Below are 18,492 nucleotides of genomic sequence, written 5' to 3'. Positions count from 1 at the left end.
AAATATGCCGTCATTGGTAATAAATAATTTGAAAATGGGCGGATATAAGTTATATTTCACAAATTTTCATTTATGCTGGTCTTACAAACAACCACATATTTGCGGCGTTGGCGATAAACTTTTTTCAAAGCCTAAAAAAGACAGACTACTTGTGACCCCAGAGCTGGCTCATAGCAATTCAGCGTGGGAATGTAGCCAGCCTTATGGACACCCTTCCACAGGGGATAGATCTAGTTTTATTTATTTATTTTAATAATTTTAATTTATTTAGTCTACATTTAATTTTAATAATAGTTTATAAGTTTTGTTACTGTACCTAATATATTAAATAAAATAAAAATTGTACTTGTACAAGTACGCAGGGACCTACGAAGTTATGATATCATACGAGTATGTAGTCGTAGGTCATTCATATAAACTTTATACTTTACATTAAAAAAAAAGTTATTCTGCAGTAAGTAACTAATTTGAACAGTCCAATCCCCTATTTATTTATACGTGTATTTATACGGTATACATTTTACCTAGAGATTTTATATAGATTGTAAAACTTATAGGCATAGCAAATATCGTTGCATGTTGCATATGAAAAAGGGACTCAAATACTCCCATAAACTATTTTATGTCTATAAGTTTAGATCAAAACTTGTGTATGACTATTTGTTTCTAAATAAATAGAAAAAAATAAATAAATCCGTCATCATATATTAATACAAAAGTATCGCTAAAAGACAAAAAAAATGTATTTTGTTTAGTGATATGAACGTTACTTAAATCCTACGCTTTAACTGGGTTACACCAGCTGTGTTGACGGGTGAATGAAATTGTAACGCGGTAGACCCTTTGGTATCACTAAATATGTGTTTAAAGCCCGAAGAGTGTATAGTAGCTTATGTGACTGCTACATAATGAAAGGCATTAAAATACGAGTGTGGATTTAAGGAACGAACGAAGTAATTTAAACTCTCGATAATATATTCCCAAACCTCATATTACAGCCAACATTGGGGCATCGTTGCTCTCTTGGCCGAACTCGTGGATATGAGGTGGCGTCTCCGAAATATCTGTAAGTATCACTTATTGTACACGAAATTTTTGGTATAGTCAGCTTAAAAATAACAAAACAAATAAATTTTATCGTTTTAAAATTATTTAAAAGATAAACTGTACGTCAAATGAAATATGGAAGGTAGAGTTAAGGAATAGAATCTCCATACCTATACCTAAAAGTGTCCGACAAAAAGCATAAATAGGTGGCGCTACAATACCTAGAATACTTGAAAAAAAAATCATAGACAGCGCACTTCACTCCGTCAACAACGCCTAAGTTCTTAGCTACTCTAGCGCTACTCTGGAGAGATTTGGAACTATTATTTATAGCTGACAGCTAGTCACTTTTGCAACAGTTCTGCCTATGGAGATTCTATTCCTTGTCTCTACCTTCCATAAAATGAAAGCTTTTGTCAGGTGTGTCACGCATCCGCATTTTTAATTCTAAGACAAACTAGAGTCGGGGACCGATTTCCGTACCGTACGATAAAAAATAACATGCGAGATTTCTCAAAATTATATGCAATTTCATTTCGAATAAACCGTCATCTCGACTAATATTAGAATAGAGGTAAAATCGAATTGCTTTTTTTTTCAAATTTTCTAAATTAGAATGTCATTACCAAATCGATTTAGATATAATAATGAAGCAATTACAAAATTTTCACAGATAACAAATTTGTTGTAACAAAACAGTTTATCTTCAGATATTGAAGGCATCATACACTGAAAAAAATAGATAGCCGAACTGGTTTTGTAACTTTACTAAATAACTAAACTACGGTTATAAGAAAATAAACTTTGCATAAATTTACAAACTTATTTTGTAGTGTATACCCAGTACCTGAACACTGATAGCCAGACACGGTTTTGTAACATATAACACATAGTTCGCAAGTCCCAATTTTTGTGTAAACAGTAACCAAAATTTTGTTACAGTTATGCAAACATTTCTTTCAGTGTAGAGGGTTTATGATACGTGTGTAGGAATGTGTAAACTTGCATTATTACGGGACAGTCCAGCGCCGCTCCTGCGGCGTAGTCACCCTATTCCATACAAAAATAACCTCCTAATTTGTTTTATAGCGCTCTACGGGACCAGATCCAGATACTAACCTGCTTCTTTGAAGTTTTTACTCGGTATTTCGAAAACAATTTATTTAATTCATCTCATTTAACTTTATTTCTGAATTAAATAGACTACTGGCTCTGTGAGCTGTACCTAGACGTCGCCATATTCCAATCTTTAGAACAATAGGACCTTAAATCCATTCTCGTTTGGCCAAAAGCCCATGCCTTTGGAAGTAAAGTTACCTCCACTTAGGAGAGTAAAACAAAATAAAAACTATACTTATACCTAAATACTGGCAGAGAATGCTATTTAGCATTGAGTCCGCCATTGTACACATTGTTGTATCTATTTTGTGCAATAAATCTTACATAAAAAATAAATAATAATCAACAGTCACTGGGTAGAAAGCCGTGCACACACACCTCTCCACACCCTGAGCCGCTCAGGTATAGTTGTGCCGTTCTCGAGCATGTTCTCCGTTCTCCTGCGAGAACATTCCCCATACAAAACGGAGAACGTTCTCGAGAACACAACTATGCTCGGGCAATGTTGTCCCCGTGTCGCTCCGTGCGAGCGGCCGCTTTCGGACCCATATTGTAAGTTGTGATGTGAGAGACCAGTCAACAGCATCTCAATATTCTTTTTATTTCCGTAAGACCTAAGCTCTTCTTCACGTTTACCCGTTGCCTGGACAACTGAACTGCACATCGTGTGACCGAATTTTCAAAACAAATATAAAATAAGTTAAGTTTAAGTCTAGTAAAACAAAGTTTGTTTTTTCGAGCCACATCAGATTATGGATAATCGTCGGTTAGTGTCACATCACACTTAGAGTAAAATGTCTTATTACAAGAGCCCTCTACGTGTTGGCTTCACTAGGGATTGCAATCCGGTCCGGCGGATCCGGTAATCCGGCCGGATCCGGCACTTTTCATGAACTACCGGATCCGGTAAAAATCACCGGATCCGGACCGGATCCGGTATGATAAAAAAACGCCTAAATACAGCACGCGTTGTGCGTTTCAGATGAGGAAAAGGCAACGGATACGAGGTATGAAGTTGAACAGAACAAAAAACGAAGGAAAAAGTTTAAATTTAGTAAGATAAAAATATATTTATTATGACGATGACTGGGAACAGATGAGGATTTCTTCTTCTTTCATGTTGGTGGCACGATATGACGATAACATAAATACTGTAATAGAAGGAAAAATGAAAGAATCTTTTGTTTTTACAAGTTCATCCAATCTTATGCAATTTCCTTCATCTCCTGGTACATGCTACTCTACGTCTAGCCAATTCTTTATTTGATCTATGTAACTCTCCCTTTCCGCGATGGTTTTCAATCCTACATTCTATTATTTTTCGCATGAGATCGTCGTGTCGTGTGTTGTTCCTTATAATTTGACGAATATACTTTTCCATAAATCAAAAAAAGTACAATTTTTTTAAGTCATACAGTCTACTACTTTTTCGGACAAATAAATTAGAGCAAGATAAAACTAGAGCGCATTTAATATCATAATTGGTTAAAAGTAATAAATAATAGTAAGCGTAGGAGTTGGAAATAGAGTTCCGGTTACTCTGGTTATAATATTAGCGGAAAATCGTTGAGCATTAGACTTTTTGTTTGCCGCGATATCTATTGTCGAGTAGCAGTACTGAGAGTTCCGCTACTCGATGCTAGATTTCGACTACGAAAATAATAAGCGTTTTGGTACCAAAACTGATGTATGGAGTGAGCAATCTATGTACTTCTTATTTCTCTATGCTAGAATGGATGTCAACGTTAGAGTTTGTGAGGAAAGAGAAGAGTCGTGGAATGTATGGGGCCCAATACATTCCACGATTCTTCTCTTTCCGAACAGACTCTACAAAGAATTCAATCAAAGAACAGTTACGAAAACTTGTCCTTTCAAGGAGCTCCAATTCCCACCCCACATCCCATCATCAGGCTTTGGAAACTAAGCAAATTTATAATTGTAAACGAAAATTTGAGCACTTTTGAATGGTTAAATATAATAAATTCCCATTTTAAAATTCTTGTTTTTAAAGTGATATTTACATTGCGACACTTTTTACTACCAAGTTCTATATTATTGTTAAGAAGTTATTTATTAACTTCAAATTATAGATTCAGGAATACGTATTACGCAAAAAACTAGAAAATATGTCATTTAATTAACTTTTATATCCCTATACCAAACCGGATCCGGTCCGGCCGGATCCGGCCGGACTACGGCCAAAATCCGGCCGGATCCGGCCGGATTGAAAACCAATCCGGTTTGCAATCCCTAGGCTTCACGCACGCCATCCAAATGTCCGGGACTCAAAGGCATGGCCTGTTATGTTAAAGACATACATAAACTACGGAATCCTAATGCACAGATAAACTGTCGTATGAACTGTCACATGTGATATTTCCGGACCGATACGACCTTCAAAATAATCGGACAGACAGACGGACATGACGAATCTATAAGGGTTCCGTTTTTTGCTATTTAGATAGATAGATAGATAGATACATTCTTTATTCATACCCACAACATACATGGCATTAGCATCAAAACAAACAAAAAAGAAAAGTGTAAAATAAAAACATGCAAACTTAATTTAATAAAAACATTTTTTAGTTAATTAATACGCCATGTGTCGTGGCACAGAAAAGGCGCTGACTCAGCATAATGATGCAGCAAGCCACATCGCTGGTATTCTGCCAGTACCTTACACAAAAATGGGCAACGCTTTTTAAACACCTAAGTTGGTACAAGAAATAAAGAAAAACTACTGTGCAATTTGTGTGTGTGCCGTGTACTTTGTAAGTATTATGTGGTTTGTAACTATTTGGCTACGGAACCCTAAAAAGAGCGTAACCCCATCTTAAATGCCGGCAACTTACCCGTCTGGTGTTGCGGGTGTCCATGGGCGATGGTAATCGCTTACCATTAGGCGCTTTGCTTGCTCTTTTGCCTCCTATATAACAAAAGTCTAAGGAGAGACTTTGCCTCCTTGTGTGTGTTCTACCGCTTGTACAATGGGCTGTGCTCTGAGGAATTGTTTGACATGATGCCAACGGCCACTTTCTATCACCGCACCGCTCGCCGTCGACAGGGAGTTCATCCTCACACCTTAGAACCTAAATGGTCGCGTACTGTGCGATTCAAGAAGAATTTCCTCCCGCGGACGCTCCGGCTGTGGAATGAGCTCCCTTCCGAGGTTTTCCCGAGGGTCTACAGTATGGGGTTCTTCAAAAAAGGAGTGTACAGATGTAACACCTCTGGAGTTGCAGGCGTCCATAGGCTGCGGTGACTGCTTACCATTAGGCGCCTGCTGGCTCGTTTGCCTCCTATATAACAAAAAAAAACCTTAAAAGATAACTGTTCAGAACAACAACTGACTTAAAAAACAAAATATGGATAACAGATATTGTAAAGAAATACCCTGTTGACTTTAGGAATTGAATCAATGTTATTCGCTATCGCTTTATAGTTTACTTTATTTGATTAATAATCATGTTTGTTTTTAAATCCCTTTGTTATATATTTCGTATAAAAAGCTGTTGCAAGAGCCATAAGGTGCACTCGAGTCAGCAGCCAGCATAATGAAGACCAAAGTCGCATTCTTGGCTGTGGTGGTAAGTTATATTATCTTATCATTTTCGGCCCTTATGTGTGAATGTCACGCCCTCGCTGGGCAAAGAATGAAGGACTTTGGAGCAGGCTATCTAGATTCCTGAAAGCTATCTGGACAGGCTGGCATTGTATCCGCACTTCGACCCGGATCTTTTGGGCAGTTGCCCCCAGTGGCTGGGCAAGACCAAAATTTTATGTGGGCAAGGTACATTTAGCGAGGCCCTCTGGTGGCGCAAGAAATAACGATCATTTTTACGTTGTGTCCGAGATATTATACTTATTTGAGGCGCGAGGCCCCTCGGACCGCGAGGCCGTAGGTGGAGGACCACGTCGCCCACGCCTAACGCCGCCTCTGGTTGCCCCCTTAGGAAAAGTGCGTCAACTACTCAAGAGCTTTTTCGACCGGATGATGGAGCTCATGGGTAACACTTTGAATTCCTTTGGTTCCAGATAGCCTGCTCCAAAGTCCTTCATTCTTTGTCTGGCGAGGGCGTGACATTCACATATTAGGTGTATTACGTCTCTTCCTCTCCGCCACACATTCGACAATCGGTGTTGTCGGAGTGTCCCATCTTGGCCAAACCTCCTTTGACCTCGTAATGGCCAGTAAACACCCCTGTTATAATTTGGCGTTATCTTTTGCTAAGTTTTTTTATTATTATAATTATTCATTAAATTTTTGACGACCGCTCTGGCCTAGTGGGTAGTGACCCTGCCTATGAAGCCGATGGTCCCGGGTTCAAATCCTGGTAAGGGCATTTATTCGTGTGATGAGCAATGGATATTTGTTCCTGAGTCATGGATGTTTTCTATGTATTTAAGTATTTATAAATATTTATATATTATATATATCGTTGTCTAAGTACCCTCAACACAAGCCTTATTGAGCTTACTGTGGGACTTAGTCAATTTGTGTAATAATGTCCTATAATATTTATTTATTTATTTATTAAATATGTACAGCAAACTTTTCACTATATCTAATTATACATTTTAATTGAAACCAGCGTTTAAAGACATAGTGTGCAGTAACAGCCCAAAAAGACCGGGGCCTGTGCTGGGGCTAGTTACAATATATTATTATGTGACCCAAGTTTAGAGAGCGATCGGAATTTCCATAGCTTTTTGCCCAACCGAAGTTTACTCCTAGCGTAAAGAGCTTTGAGTGCTTTAGACCCGTGGTGGTAAGTTACTACCTATTCTACTAATCCTTAGATAAAGATAAAGATATTTTATTATTCAAGTAGGCATATTACAATATGCGCTTATAAACGTCAAATAAAGCTATACCTTATTTTAATTTTAATTTTATTTTAATTTAATTTAATTCTTTATGTAATGTAATTATGTGTAAATGTATATGGAAATAATTTTCTGGATTAAATTTCATTCATTCATTCATTCATATACCGGCTCTAACCCTACACCTCTGACCCGAGAAGATTTAAATCGCCCCTCAATTGGGGGAGGGTATCCCAATATGGACCGGCAAGAAACTCGGCGGAACACATCTTTTCAAAACATTACATCTTATAATTAACATAGGTACATTAAATAAGAAAAAATACAATTTAGACTACTATAGAATATTCATAGCCGGTTTTTTGGGGCCAAAAACGTACCAGTGGTAGTGATTAATAAAATATCGACTCAAGTGTTGTCGATGTCGACAGAAAGCAATTTTTAAATCATAATAACAAACGTGAGAAGTAAATAAGTAATATTAATTAAGGATATAGTTCCTTTCTAAACTTTATTTTCTATTTGCAAATTGATTTATTTTAATTGCATTTGTGTGCGTCGGCTCGGACATTGACTCTAGAGTCAGATCAAAATAAGTTGGCAGTGATTTTGATAACCTGTGGAAAAAAAAAAAGCTTAAAAAAAGAAAAAAAAAAGCTGAAAAGCTCAGCGATAATAACGAAATAAAGGTACTTTTTGTATGAAATTCCATTTCGGAAGAAAACGGTTTCCACTAACTAAACCTTAACAAATCACTTTGATTTAGATGTCATTCGCTTCACCGTAATATGTTCTAGGTTTATAAGTTTCGACGCCACTGCGCGCCGATAAAAATTACATGTTTGTGTTAAACCTTAAAGATAAATAGGTACCTTTATTATTTATTACGTTTTTCTTCTAATTTTATGATTAATAATTTACAATCTGTGTAATTTCAAAATTTAATTTTCCTGCTGCTATTAAATGAACTAGTTTGGCATGTTTATAGGAACTTGATTATTTGTTTGTATTTAAAATAGAGATGGCAGCCCTCGACGGATTTTCTTGTTTTTTTTTTATTAAGTTCTTAGCATAAACTCTTTAAGTCAGGGCTTTCAAAATTATTTCATCCTTTTTCAACTACGTTTTAACCGTCGTGGGTTTTCTAGAGTAAGCGTAGGAGTTGAAAATACAGTTCCGGTTACTCTGGTTAATATAATAGCGGAAAATCTTTGAGCATTAGATTTTTTTGTTTGCCGCGACATCTATTGTCGAGTAGCAGTATTGAGAGCTCCGCTACTTGACGCTAGATGTTATTTATTTATTTAAGCCATTTAATTCCTTAATAATACATTTCATAATTAAATTAATAAATAATACAATAATAAATTAAATTAAATTAAATATTATCAAACTAATTCACATGCATTTTGGTAATTTTGTACAATAAGTTTAGTAATTTTTTTATTTTTATTTATTATTATTAAGGACCTCTTGACGAGACAGAAAGACTAAAGTTATCGACGCACTATCACATTTCATGAAACTAAAATGGAAATGGGCTGGTCACGTGGCACGAATGGACAACAAAAAATGGACAAAAAGAGCCACTACATGGGCGGGACCTCCCGGTAAAAGAAAGTCAGGCCGCCCACTCGAAAGATGGACCGAAGAATTAAAAAAGTGTGCCAGCGACGATTGGGTAACAATAGCCCAAGACAGGGGAATGTGGAGTAAAATGGAGGAGGCCTTTACTCGTCAAGAGGTCCTTAATAAAATGGACGCTAGATGTAGACTACGAAAATAATAGTAAGTATTTTTGGTAACAAAACCGTTGTATGGAGTGAGCACTCTTGGTCTACTTAATTCTCTTTAATCTCTCTTCTCTAAGCTGTAGTACTCGCGAGTATAATTTAAAACTGAATAAAAGTACAAATTGCCAAAAACTGAATCGATAAAAAAAAAACCGGCCAAGAGCATGTCGGGCCACGCTCAGTGTAGGGTTCCGTAGTTACTCTTCCGTCACAATAAGCTAAACTGGAGCTTAAAGCACCAACCAAGTTGTTAACCAAGGGATGAAACGGTACCTTTCACCTGAGTTAAACAAATAGGCAAATTTGCATAATCAGTACCTAATTAAAATAAGTCTTTTTACTATGAAGGGAAAACTTTTTGCGATAACTCAAAAACAGCTAAACTGATCATGTCCGCTATAGTTTTCATTTAATGTCCTTCTTAAGCTCTACTTCCACGATTTTTTTCATATTTTTTGGACCTATGGTTCAAAAGTTAGAGGGGGGGACACATTTTTTTTTCTTTCGGAGCGATTATTTGAAAGACTTTTCCAAGGATACCCCACACTCTAGGGTTGAAGCGAAAAAAAAAAATTCACCCCGACTTTACGTGTAGAGGAGGTACCCTAAAAAAAATTATATTTTTAGATTTTATTGTACGACTTTGTCGGCTTTATTGATTTATATATCCATGCCAAATTTCAGCTTTCTAGCACTAACGACCACGGAGCAAAGCCTCGGACAGACAGACAGACAGACAGACAGACAGACAGACAGACAGACGGACATGGCGAAACTATAAGGGTTCCGTTTTATGCCATTTGGCTACGGAACCCTAACTAGTCAATCATCAAGCCTGTTCACAAAATTTCACGAGAATCAGTTGAGAATTGCGCCTGTAGAGTAGAACATCCGGACATACAAAAGCATTTCTGCCCAAGCTGAAACGAAAACTTTCGCTAACGCTCGGTCAATTATTTTGTTTGTTTATTTTTTCAGGTTTTCGTGGCGGTTGGTGCATTTCCAAGTGAGTGTCTATTTCAGCAGGTTAGGTTTGCATATTTTAATTAAGGAAACTATAAGTCTACAATGTTAGTAACTCTATTGTGTTTAATATAACAGTACGAGACTTTTGATTTCTGAATAAATGAAATAAAAATAAATAAAAAGCGCCAGCGCCATGGTATGAATTAATTTACGGGTATCTACTTGTGTTTATGTCATACAAACGCTTTTTGTACGCGCTTTGTAAAAGCGCTCGTGCGAATGAAGCCTAAGTACTCTGGCAAGGCAACTTTGTGTGTAGAAACAAGGCACATGTTAAAAAATTATGTGGAAGATAAATTCTTTGAGTCTACATTTTTAAAATTTTCTGCCGTTTTCTACTGACAAAGCAGCCGGCCCAGCCAAGCTGACAATCGTTACCGCTACGACAATGAAACGCTTTGTAGCTCTCTATCACTCTTCCATATTGGTGCGACTGTGACAGTTGTGTTTCGATCGCTACGGAGCGTAAACGACGTGCATGTTGGCTACGCGTCCTGGCTTGCCAGAGTGTCACAGTATTAATTCTAATTGCCTGCCCTGTCGAATAGAATAGAAATATTTTTATTCGTAAACACATAAAAATACAATATACCTATAAGAAAAACGTGCAAAGTCATTGACATATATCTAAGGACGGGGCCTTACGCACTAAGAATGGTGCTGGTTCAGCGGTGTCACTCACGTGAGTGTGAGTGAGTGATCTGTCGATCGATTCCCCCCGTCAGGGGGGTATGAGGGGCCGCTACCGCCTCTCGGCTGCGGCGGCTGTCGCGGGTCGCTTCCCCACCGACTGGTGGGGTGGTCAGTTGGCCGTCATTTTGGGGACGGTGTGTGTCGCTGGTGTGGGTGTCACTCACGAAATCGAGCCAATTGTGCAGTCCAACTCAACTAGTTGCGACTTGCGACCAATCGCGCGCGTCCCTAATACGAACTCACAACGCTTTGTGGCGTTAGACTGCACGATTGGCTCGAATTCGTGTACGTGACACCGCTGTACTGGCCCTATTCTTATTGCCCATAAGGCCTGTCTCTAGATATATGTCAATGTGCAAAGCAGAAAGTGCCACGAAATTAGCTTATCTCAGCATGTTTACTATGTCAGTACGTTGACCCGTAAACTGCATTTTTGTGTAGCATTTTAAAAGAGTTCAGAACTCCATTGCCTCCGACCCAGACGTGTTCTAGAGCTTTCAAAAATCTTTGATCCACAGTCTTCAGGTTCATTCTGCACGTGAACTCTCAGGAATTCTAGACGAGCTATCCGCTGCAGTCACACTCGATGCCCTGCTTCCTTGGCTTAAAAATGCAAGGAGTTCTTGCTTAGGCTGTTGCTTATAATACCTACTTTTAACTACTAGAGTTTCAATGACAACCCGTAAACGCTGTCAATTTAATTCTAAATTTAAAACCACAAGGCCGCGTTTGGTTGACATATTTATATCAATATAATAAACAATGAATTTTTGCAGCTTCACCGGTTCTGCCGCCGCTGATTCCGCACCCCGCACCAAAGTCGATCACTAACTCGAGCAGGACCCACGCAGGCAGCAGTCATGCTGCGTCTGCCGAATCAGATAAAGGCTACACCTCAATCGGACCAGATGGAACTAGAGTTACATCGAATGAGAAGATTAGTAGTGCGGAAAAGAAAGACGGCCATCAGTACACCCACGGCGACCACGGGATCTCATCAGACGACCATGGTGGCTACTCCAGCTGGGGCTTAGACGGAGATCATCGCCGCGCCAGCGAGGGTAAATCTGCAGCAATCGATAAAGAATTAGTCGTAAAAGATGCGAGCGGAACGCGTGTGCAAAAGGAGAAGGGAAGCAGCGCTGCAGCCAAATCTGCTTACGACGATGTACACAAGGGATACAAGACGGTGGTCGATGGCAAAGGTGGATACAAAAGCGAAAGAAGCGATTATAGGAAAGTAGGAAACTCACAAGGTTCATCTGCAGCTAGTGACAAAGAATTGAAGATAATAAATAAAGATGGATCCAGGGTTACATCGAATGAGAAGATTAGTAGTGCTGAAAAGAAAGACGGCCATCAGTACACCCACGGCGACCACGGGATCTCATCAGACGGCCATGGTGGCTACTCCAGCTGGGGCTTAGACGGAGATCATCGCCGCGCCAGCGAGGGTAAATCTGCAGCAATCGATAAAGAATTAGTCGTAAAAGATGCGAGCGGAACGCGTGTGCAAAAGGAGAAGGGAAGCAGCGCTGCAGCCAAATCTGCTTACGACGATGTACACAAGGGATACAAGACCGTGGTCGATGGCAAGGGTGGATACCATAACGACAGAAGCGATTATAGGAAAGTAGGAAATTCCCAAGGTTCATCTGCAGCTAGTGACAAGGTTTTGAAAATAATAAATAACGATGGAACCAGGGTTACATCGAATGAAAAGATTAGTAGTGCTGAAAAGAAAGACGGCCATCAGTACACCCACGGCGACCACGGGATCTCTTCAGACGGCCATGGTGGCTACTCCAGCTGGGGCTTAGACGGAGATCATCGCCACGCCAGCGAGGGTAAATCTGCAGCAATCGATAAAGAATTAGTCGTAAAAGATGCGAGTGGAACGCGTGTGCAAAAGGAGAAGGGAAGCAGCGCTGCAGCCAAATCTGCTTACGACGATGTACACAAGGAATACAAGACGGTGGTCGATGGCAAAGGTGGATACAAAAGCGAAAGAAGCGATTATAGGAAAGTTGGAAACTCACAAGGTTCATCTGCAGCTAGTGACAAAGCATTGAAGATAATAAATAAAGATGGATCCAGGGTTACATCGAATGAGAAGATAAGTAGTGCTGAAAAGAAAGACGGCCATCAGTACACCCACGGAGACCACGGGATCTCATCCGACGGCCATGGTGGCTACTCCAGCTGGGGCTTAGACGGAGATCATCGCCGCGCCAGCGAGGGTAAATCTGCAGCAATCGATAAAGATTTAGTCGTAAAAGATGCGAGCGGAACGCGTGTGCAAAAGGAGAAGGGAAGCAGCGCTGCAGCCAAATCTGCTTACGACGATGTACACAAGGGATACAAGACGGTGGTCGATGGCAAAGGTGGATACAAAAGCGAAAGAAGCGATTATAGGAAAGTAGGAAACTCACAAGGTTCATCTGCAGCTAGTGACAAAGAATTGAAGATAATAAATAAAGATGGATCCAGGGTTACATCGAATGAGAAGATTAGTAGTGCTGAAAAGAAAGACGGCCATCAGTACACCCACGGCGACCACGGGATCTCATCAGACGGCCATGGTGGCTACTCCAGCTGGGGCTTAGACGGAGATCATCGCCGCGCCAGCGAGGGTAAATCTGCAGCAATCGATAAAGAATTAGTCGTAAAAGATGCGAGCGGAACGCGTGTGCAAAAGGAGAAGGGAAGCAGCGCTGCAGCCAAATCTGCTTACGACGATGTACACAAGGGATACAAGACGGTGGTCGATGGCAAAGGTGGATACAAAAGCGAAAGAAGCGATTATAGGAAAGTAGGAAACTCACAAGGTTCATCTGCAGCTAGTGACAAAGCATTGAAGATAATAAATAAAGATGGATCCAGGGTTACATCGAATGAAAAGATTAGTAGTGCTGAAAAGAAAGACGGCCATCAGTACACCCACGGCGACCACGGGATCTCATCAGACGGCCATGGTGGCTACTCCAGCTGGGGCTTAGACGGAGATCATCGCCGCGCCAGCGAGGGTAAATCTGCAGAAATCGATAAAGAATTAGTCGTAAAAGATGCGAGTGGAACGCGTGTGCAAAAGGAGAAGGGAAGCAGCGCTTCAGACAAATCTGCTTATGACGACGTTCACAAGGGATACAAGACCGTGGTCGATGGTAAGGGTGGATACAAAAGCGATAGAAATGATTATAGGAAAGTAGGAAACTCGCAAGGTTCATCTGCAGCAAGTGACAAGGTTTTGAAGATAATAAATAACGATGGAACCAGAGTTACATCGAATGAGAAGATTAGTAGTGCTGAAAAGAAAGACGGCCATCAGTACACCCACGGAGACCACGGGATCTCATCCGACGGCCATGGTGGCTACTCCAGCTGGGGCTTAGACGGAGATCATCGCCGCGCCAGCGAGGGTAAATCTGCAGCAATCGATAAAGATTTAGTCGTAAAAGATGCGAGCGGAACGCGTGTGCAAAAGGAGAAGGGAAGCAGCGCTGCAGCCAAATCTGCTTACGACGATGTACACAAGGGATACAAGACGGTGGTCGATGGCAAAGGTGGATACAAAAGCGAAAGAAGCGATTATAGGAAAGTAGGAAACTCACAAGGTTCATCTGCAGCTAGTGACAAAGCATTGAAGATAATAAATAAAGATGGATCCAGGGTTACATCGAATGAAAAGACTAGTAGTGCTGAAAAGAAAGACGGCCATCAGTACACCCACGGCGACCACGGGATCTCATCAGACGGCCATGGTGGCTACTCCAGCTGGGGCTTAGACGGAGATCATCGCCGCGCCAGCGAGGGTAAATCTGCAGCAATCGATAAAGATTTAGTCATAAAAGATGCGAGTGGAACGCGTGTGCAAAAGGAGAAGGGAAGCAGCGCTTCAGACAAATCTGCTTATGACGACGTTCACAAGGGATACAAGACCGTGGTCGATGGTAAGGGTGGATACAAAAGCGATAGAAGTGATTATAGGAAAGTAGGAAACTCGCAAGGTTCATCTGCAGCAAGTGACAAGGTTTTGAAGATAATAAATAACGATGGAACCAGAGTTACATCGAATGAGAAGATTAGTAGTGCTGAAAAGAAAGACGGCCATCAGTACACCCACGGAGACCACGGGATCTCATCCGACGGCCATGGTGGCTACTCCATCTGGGGCTTAGACGGAGATCATCGCCGCGCAAGCGAGGGTAAATCTGCAGCAATCGATAAAGAATTAGTTGTAAAAGATGCAGACGGGACGCGTGTGCAAAAGGAGAAGGGAAGCAGCGCTTCAGACAAATCTGCTTATGACGACGTTCACAAGGGATACAAGACCGTGGTCGATGGTAAGGGTGGATACAAAAGCGATAGAAGTGATTATAGGAAAGTAGGAAACTCGCAAGGTTCATCTGCAGCAAGTGACAAGGTTTTGAAAATAATAAATAACGATGGAACCAGGGTTACATCGAATGAGAAGATTAGTAGTGCTGAAAAGAAAGACGGCCATCAGTACACCCACGGCGACCACGGGATCTCTTCAGACGGCCATGGTGGCTACTCCAGCTGGGGCTTAGACGGAGATCATCGCCGCGCCAGCGAGGGTAAATCTGCAGCAATCGATAAAGAATTAGTCGTAAAAGATGCGAGTGGAACGCGTGTGCAAAAGGAGAAGGGAAGCAGCGCTGCAGCCAAATCTGCTTACGACGATGTACACAAGGGATACAAGACGGTGGTCGATGGCAAAGGTGGATACAAAAGCGAAAGAAGCGATTATAGGAAAGTTGGAAACTCACAAGGTTCATCTGCAGCTAGTGACAAAGCTTTGAAGATAATAAATAAAGATGGATCCAGGGTTACATCGAATGAGAAGATTAGTAGTGCTGAAAAGAAAGACGGCCATCAGTACACCCACGGCGATCACGGGACCTCATCAGACGCTCATGGTGGCTACTCTAGCTGGGGCTTAGACGGAGACCATCGCCGCTCCAGCGAGGGTAAATCTGCAGCAATCGATAAAGAATTAATCGTCAAAGATGCGAGCGGAACGCGTGTGCAAAAGGAGAAGGGAAGCAGCGCTGCAGCCAAATCTGCTTACGACGATGTACACAAGGGGTACAAGACAGTAGTCGATGGCAAGGGTGGATACCGAAGCGACAGAAGCGATTATAGGAAAGTAGGTTACTCGCAAGGTTCATCTGCAGCTAGTGACAAGGTTTTGAAAATAATAAATAACGATGGAACCAGGGTTACATCGAATGAGAAGATTAGTAGTGCTGAAAAGAAAGACGGCCATCAGTACACCCACGGTGACCACGGGATCTCTTCAGATGGCCATGGTGGCTACTCCAGCTGGGGCTTAGACGGAGACCATCGTAGAACCAGTGAGGGCAAATCTGCAGCAATTGATAAAGAATTAATCGTAGAAGATGCGAGCGGAACGCGTGTCCAGAAGGAAAAGGGAAGCAGCGCTTCAGACAAATCTGCTTACGACGACGTTCACAAGGGATACAAGACCGTGGTTGACGGCAAAGGTGGATACGAAAACGATAGAAGTGTTGATAGGCAAGTTGGAAATTCCCAAGGTCTATCTACAGCTGTTGACAAGGTTTTGAAGGTAATAGTTAACGATGGCTTGATTACTGCCAAAGAGCTAGCCAACAGTGCATCTCGGGATAATAACAGTGAGAAATTACATTCGCAGCAGAAAACTAAAACGAATGCTGATGGATACGAATCTTCCAACACCTACTCAAAAGACTTGGCTTCTAATCGTGCAGCGTCAAACTCCCATAACAAAGAATATCAGTCAATAGGAAAGAAAGGAAAATCAGTCACAATAAAAGATCAGGGAGCAGGAGCGTCCATAGAAAATCGCACTTCTGGTGATTACAATAATCAAAACAGGTACTCAAATATACATGGATCAGGTACCTCTAATTCTAATGGCACATACGCTTCAGCAGATAAACAGGCATCAGATACCCATAACCGGGAATATAAATCAGTAGGAGAAAAGGGAGAATCAGTCAGCATTACCGACCAGGGAGCCGGCGCGTCACGAGAAACTCAAAATTCAGGCACTCATCATGACCAAGGCACTAGTACAGGCAACGATGGGTCCCACAATAGTTGGAACTCCAAGGGAAGTGATGCTTCCCTGTCTAAACAGGCTTCGGACTCTCATAACAAAAAGTACGAATCAGTGGGAGCAAAGGGAGAATCCGTCTCAATAGTAGATCAGGGAGCAGGTGCGTCGACTGAAAACCGCAATTCTGGTAACTACAACAACCAAAACAAGTACGATGGTCCGAATGGATCCGGTGACTCCAAATCCATAGGCGATTATGCCTCCGTAGACAAACAAGCATCAGACTCACATGACAAGAAATATGAATCTGTTGGAAAAAAGGGAGAATCCGTTAAAATTATCGACCAGGGCACCGGCGCGTCCCGAGAAAATAAGAACTCTGCTAACTATAATAACCAGAATACCTACTCAAATAAATATGGATCCGGTACCTCTGATTCTAAAGGCACACATGCTTCAACAGATAAACAAGCATCAGACTCCCATAACAAGAAATATGAATCTGTAGGAAAAAAGGGAGAATCCGTAACAATAGTAGACCAGGGAGCCGGCGCGTCACGACAAACTCAAAATTCACGTATTTACAGTGATCAAAGTACCAGCGCAGGTAACGACGGGTCCCACAATAGTTGGAGTTACAAAGGAAATGATGCTGCCCTGTCTAAACAGGCTTCCGACTCTCATAACAAAAAGTACCAATCAGTGGGAGCACAGGGCGAATCCGTCTCAATAGTAGATCAAGAAGCCGGTGCATCGACTGAAAATCGCAGTTCTGGTAACTACAATAACGAAAAAACCTATGATGGACTAAATGGGTCCGGTACCTTTAGTAATAAAGGCAACTACGCTTCAGCAGATAAACAGGCATCAGATTCCCACAATCGGGAATACCAATCGGTTGGAAAATCGGGAGAATCGGTCAAAATTACAGACCAGGGAGCGGGCGCGTCCAATGAAAGCGGTAGCTCAGGCACCTACATTGGTCAAAGCACTTACACAGGTCCTCATGGTTCCGGTAAATCTAGTTCTCAAGGCACCAACGCTTCAGCAGATAAACAGGCGTCAAATTCCCACAACAAAGAATATCAATCCGTAGGGAAGAGCGGGGAATCAGTGAGAATCACTGATACCGGATCAGCAGCTTCTAAACAAAGTGGCAACTCAGGTTCCTACAGCAACAAAATGACCAACGAAAACAATGACGGTAGCTCAAGTAGCTCTAAGTCTTCCGGCAACTACGCTTCGGCGAACAACGCAGCATCTAAATCCGACGACAAGTCCTACGAATCAATAGGGAAAGATGGAAAGTACACATACATTCGTAACACTGGTGACGCTGCATCCGAAAGCAGCGGCACTTCAAGCAACAACAAAAACCAAGGGACTTCAAAGAATGCTGACGGTAGCTCTGAATCCTGGAGTACTAAAGACAACGCCGCAACGGCTCACAAAGCCGCATCTGACAGAAACAAGTCAGTTTTAATTGAGAAGAACCCAAACGGATCCTCAAGACTGAAGGCATCAGAAACAGCAAACGCCAGCGTGGCTGACGGCAGCTCTTCGAACAACCAGTCAAGCAAAACTTCAGTTGGGGCCGATGGTACCAAAACTGCCGTCAACTCAAAATCTGCAAAAGCCAGCAAGTCTTCTGCCTCATCTAGTTCTTCTAAAAAAGTGGAAGTCATTAAGGGCTAGAACTATAAAATTTAACATTATGAGTAGGTACTGTTACAGAGTTTTTATACTTATTTTACTGTTCAATTATAATATAAAACCTGTTTAAAATAATCGAAAGGTTAATAATATTATTAAACGTCCGTTTGCTTTATATGGTAATAAAGTTATTTTTGGGCTTTTGTTGTTTCTAATAAATAAACCCCTTAGAGAATTTAATCTACT

General features: G+C 41.2%; 1 protein-coding gene across 1 annotated transcript; it reads left to right on the top strand.

Annotated features, from left to right (window-relative positions):
• The first annotated feature begins 10,469 nt into the window (after positions 1-10,469).
• Positions 10,470-18,492, top strand: LOC133532824 (hornerin-like). The gene is made up of 2 exons (XM_061871674.1): positions 10,470-10,497; positions 11,285-18,492. The coding sequence occupies exons 1-2, from the start codon at positions 10,470-10,472 to the stop codon at positions 18,286-18,288; spliced, it is 7,032 nt and encodes a 2,343-aa protein (XP_061727658.1). The 3' UTR covers positions 18,289-18,492.

This window comes from Cydia pomonella, chromosome 27 (assembly GCF_033807575.1).
Source record: "Cydia pomonella isolate Wapato2018A chromosome 27, ilCydPomo1, whole genome shotgun sequence".
NCBI lineage: Eukaryota > Metazoa > Arthropoda > Insecta > Lepidoptera > Tortricidae > Cydia > Cydia pomonella.
This window is presented reverse-complemented; position numbering and strand designations above follow the sequence as displayed.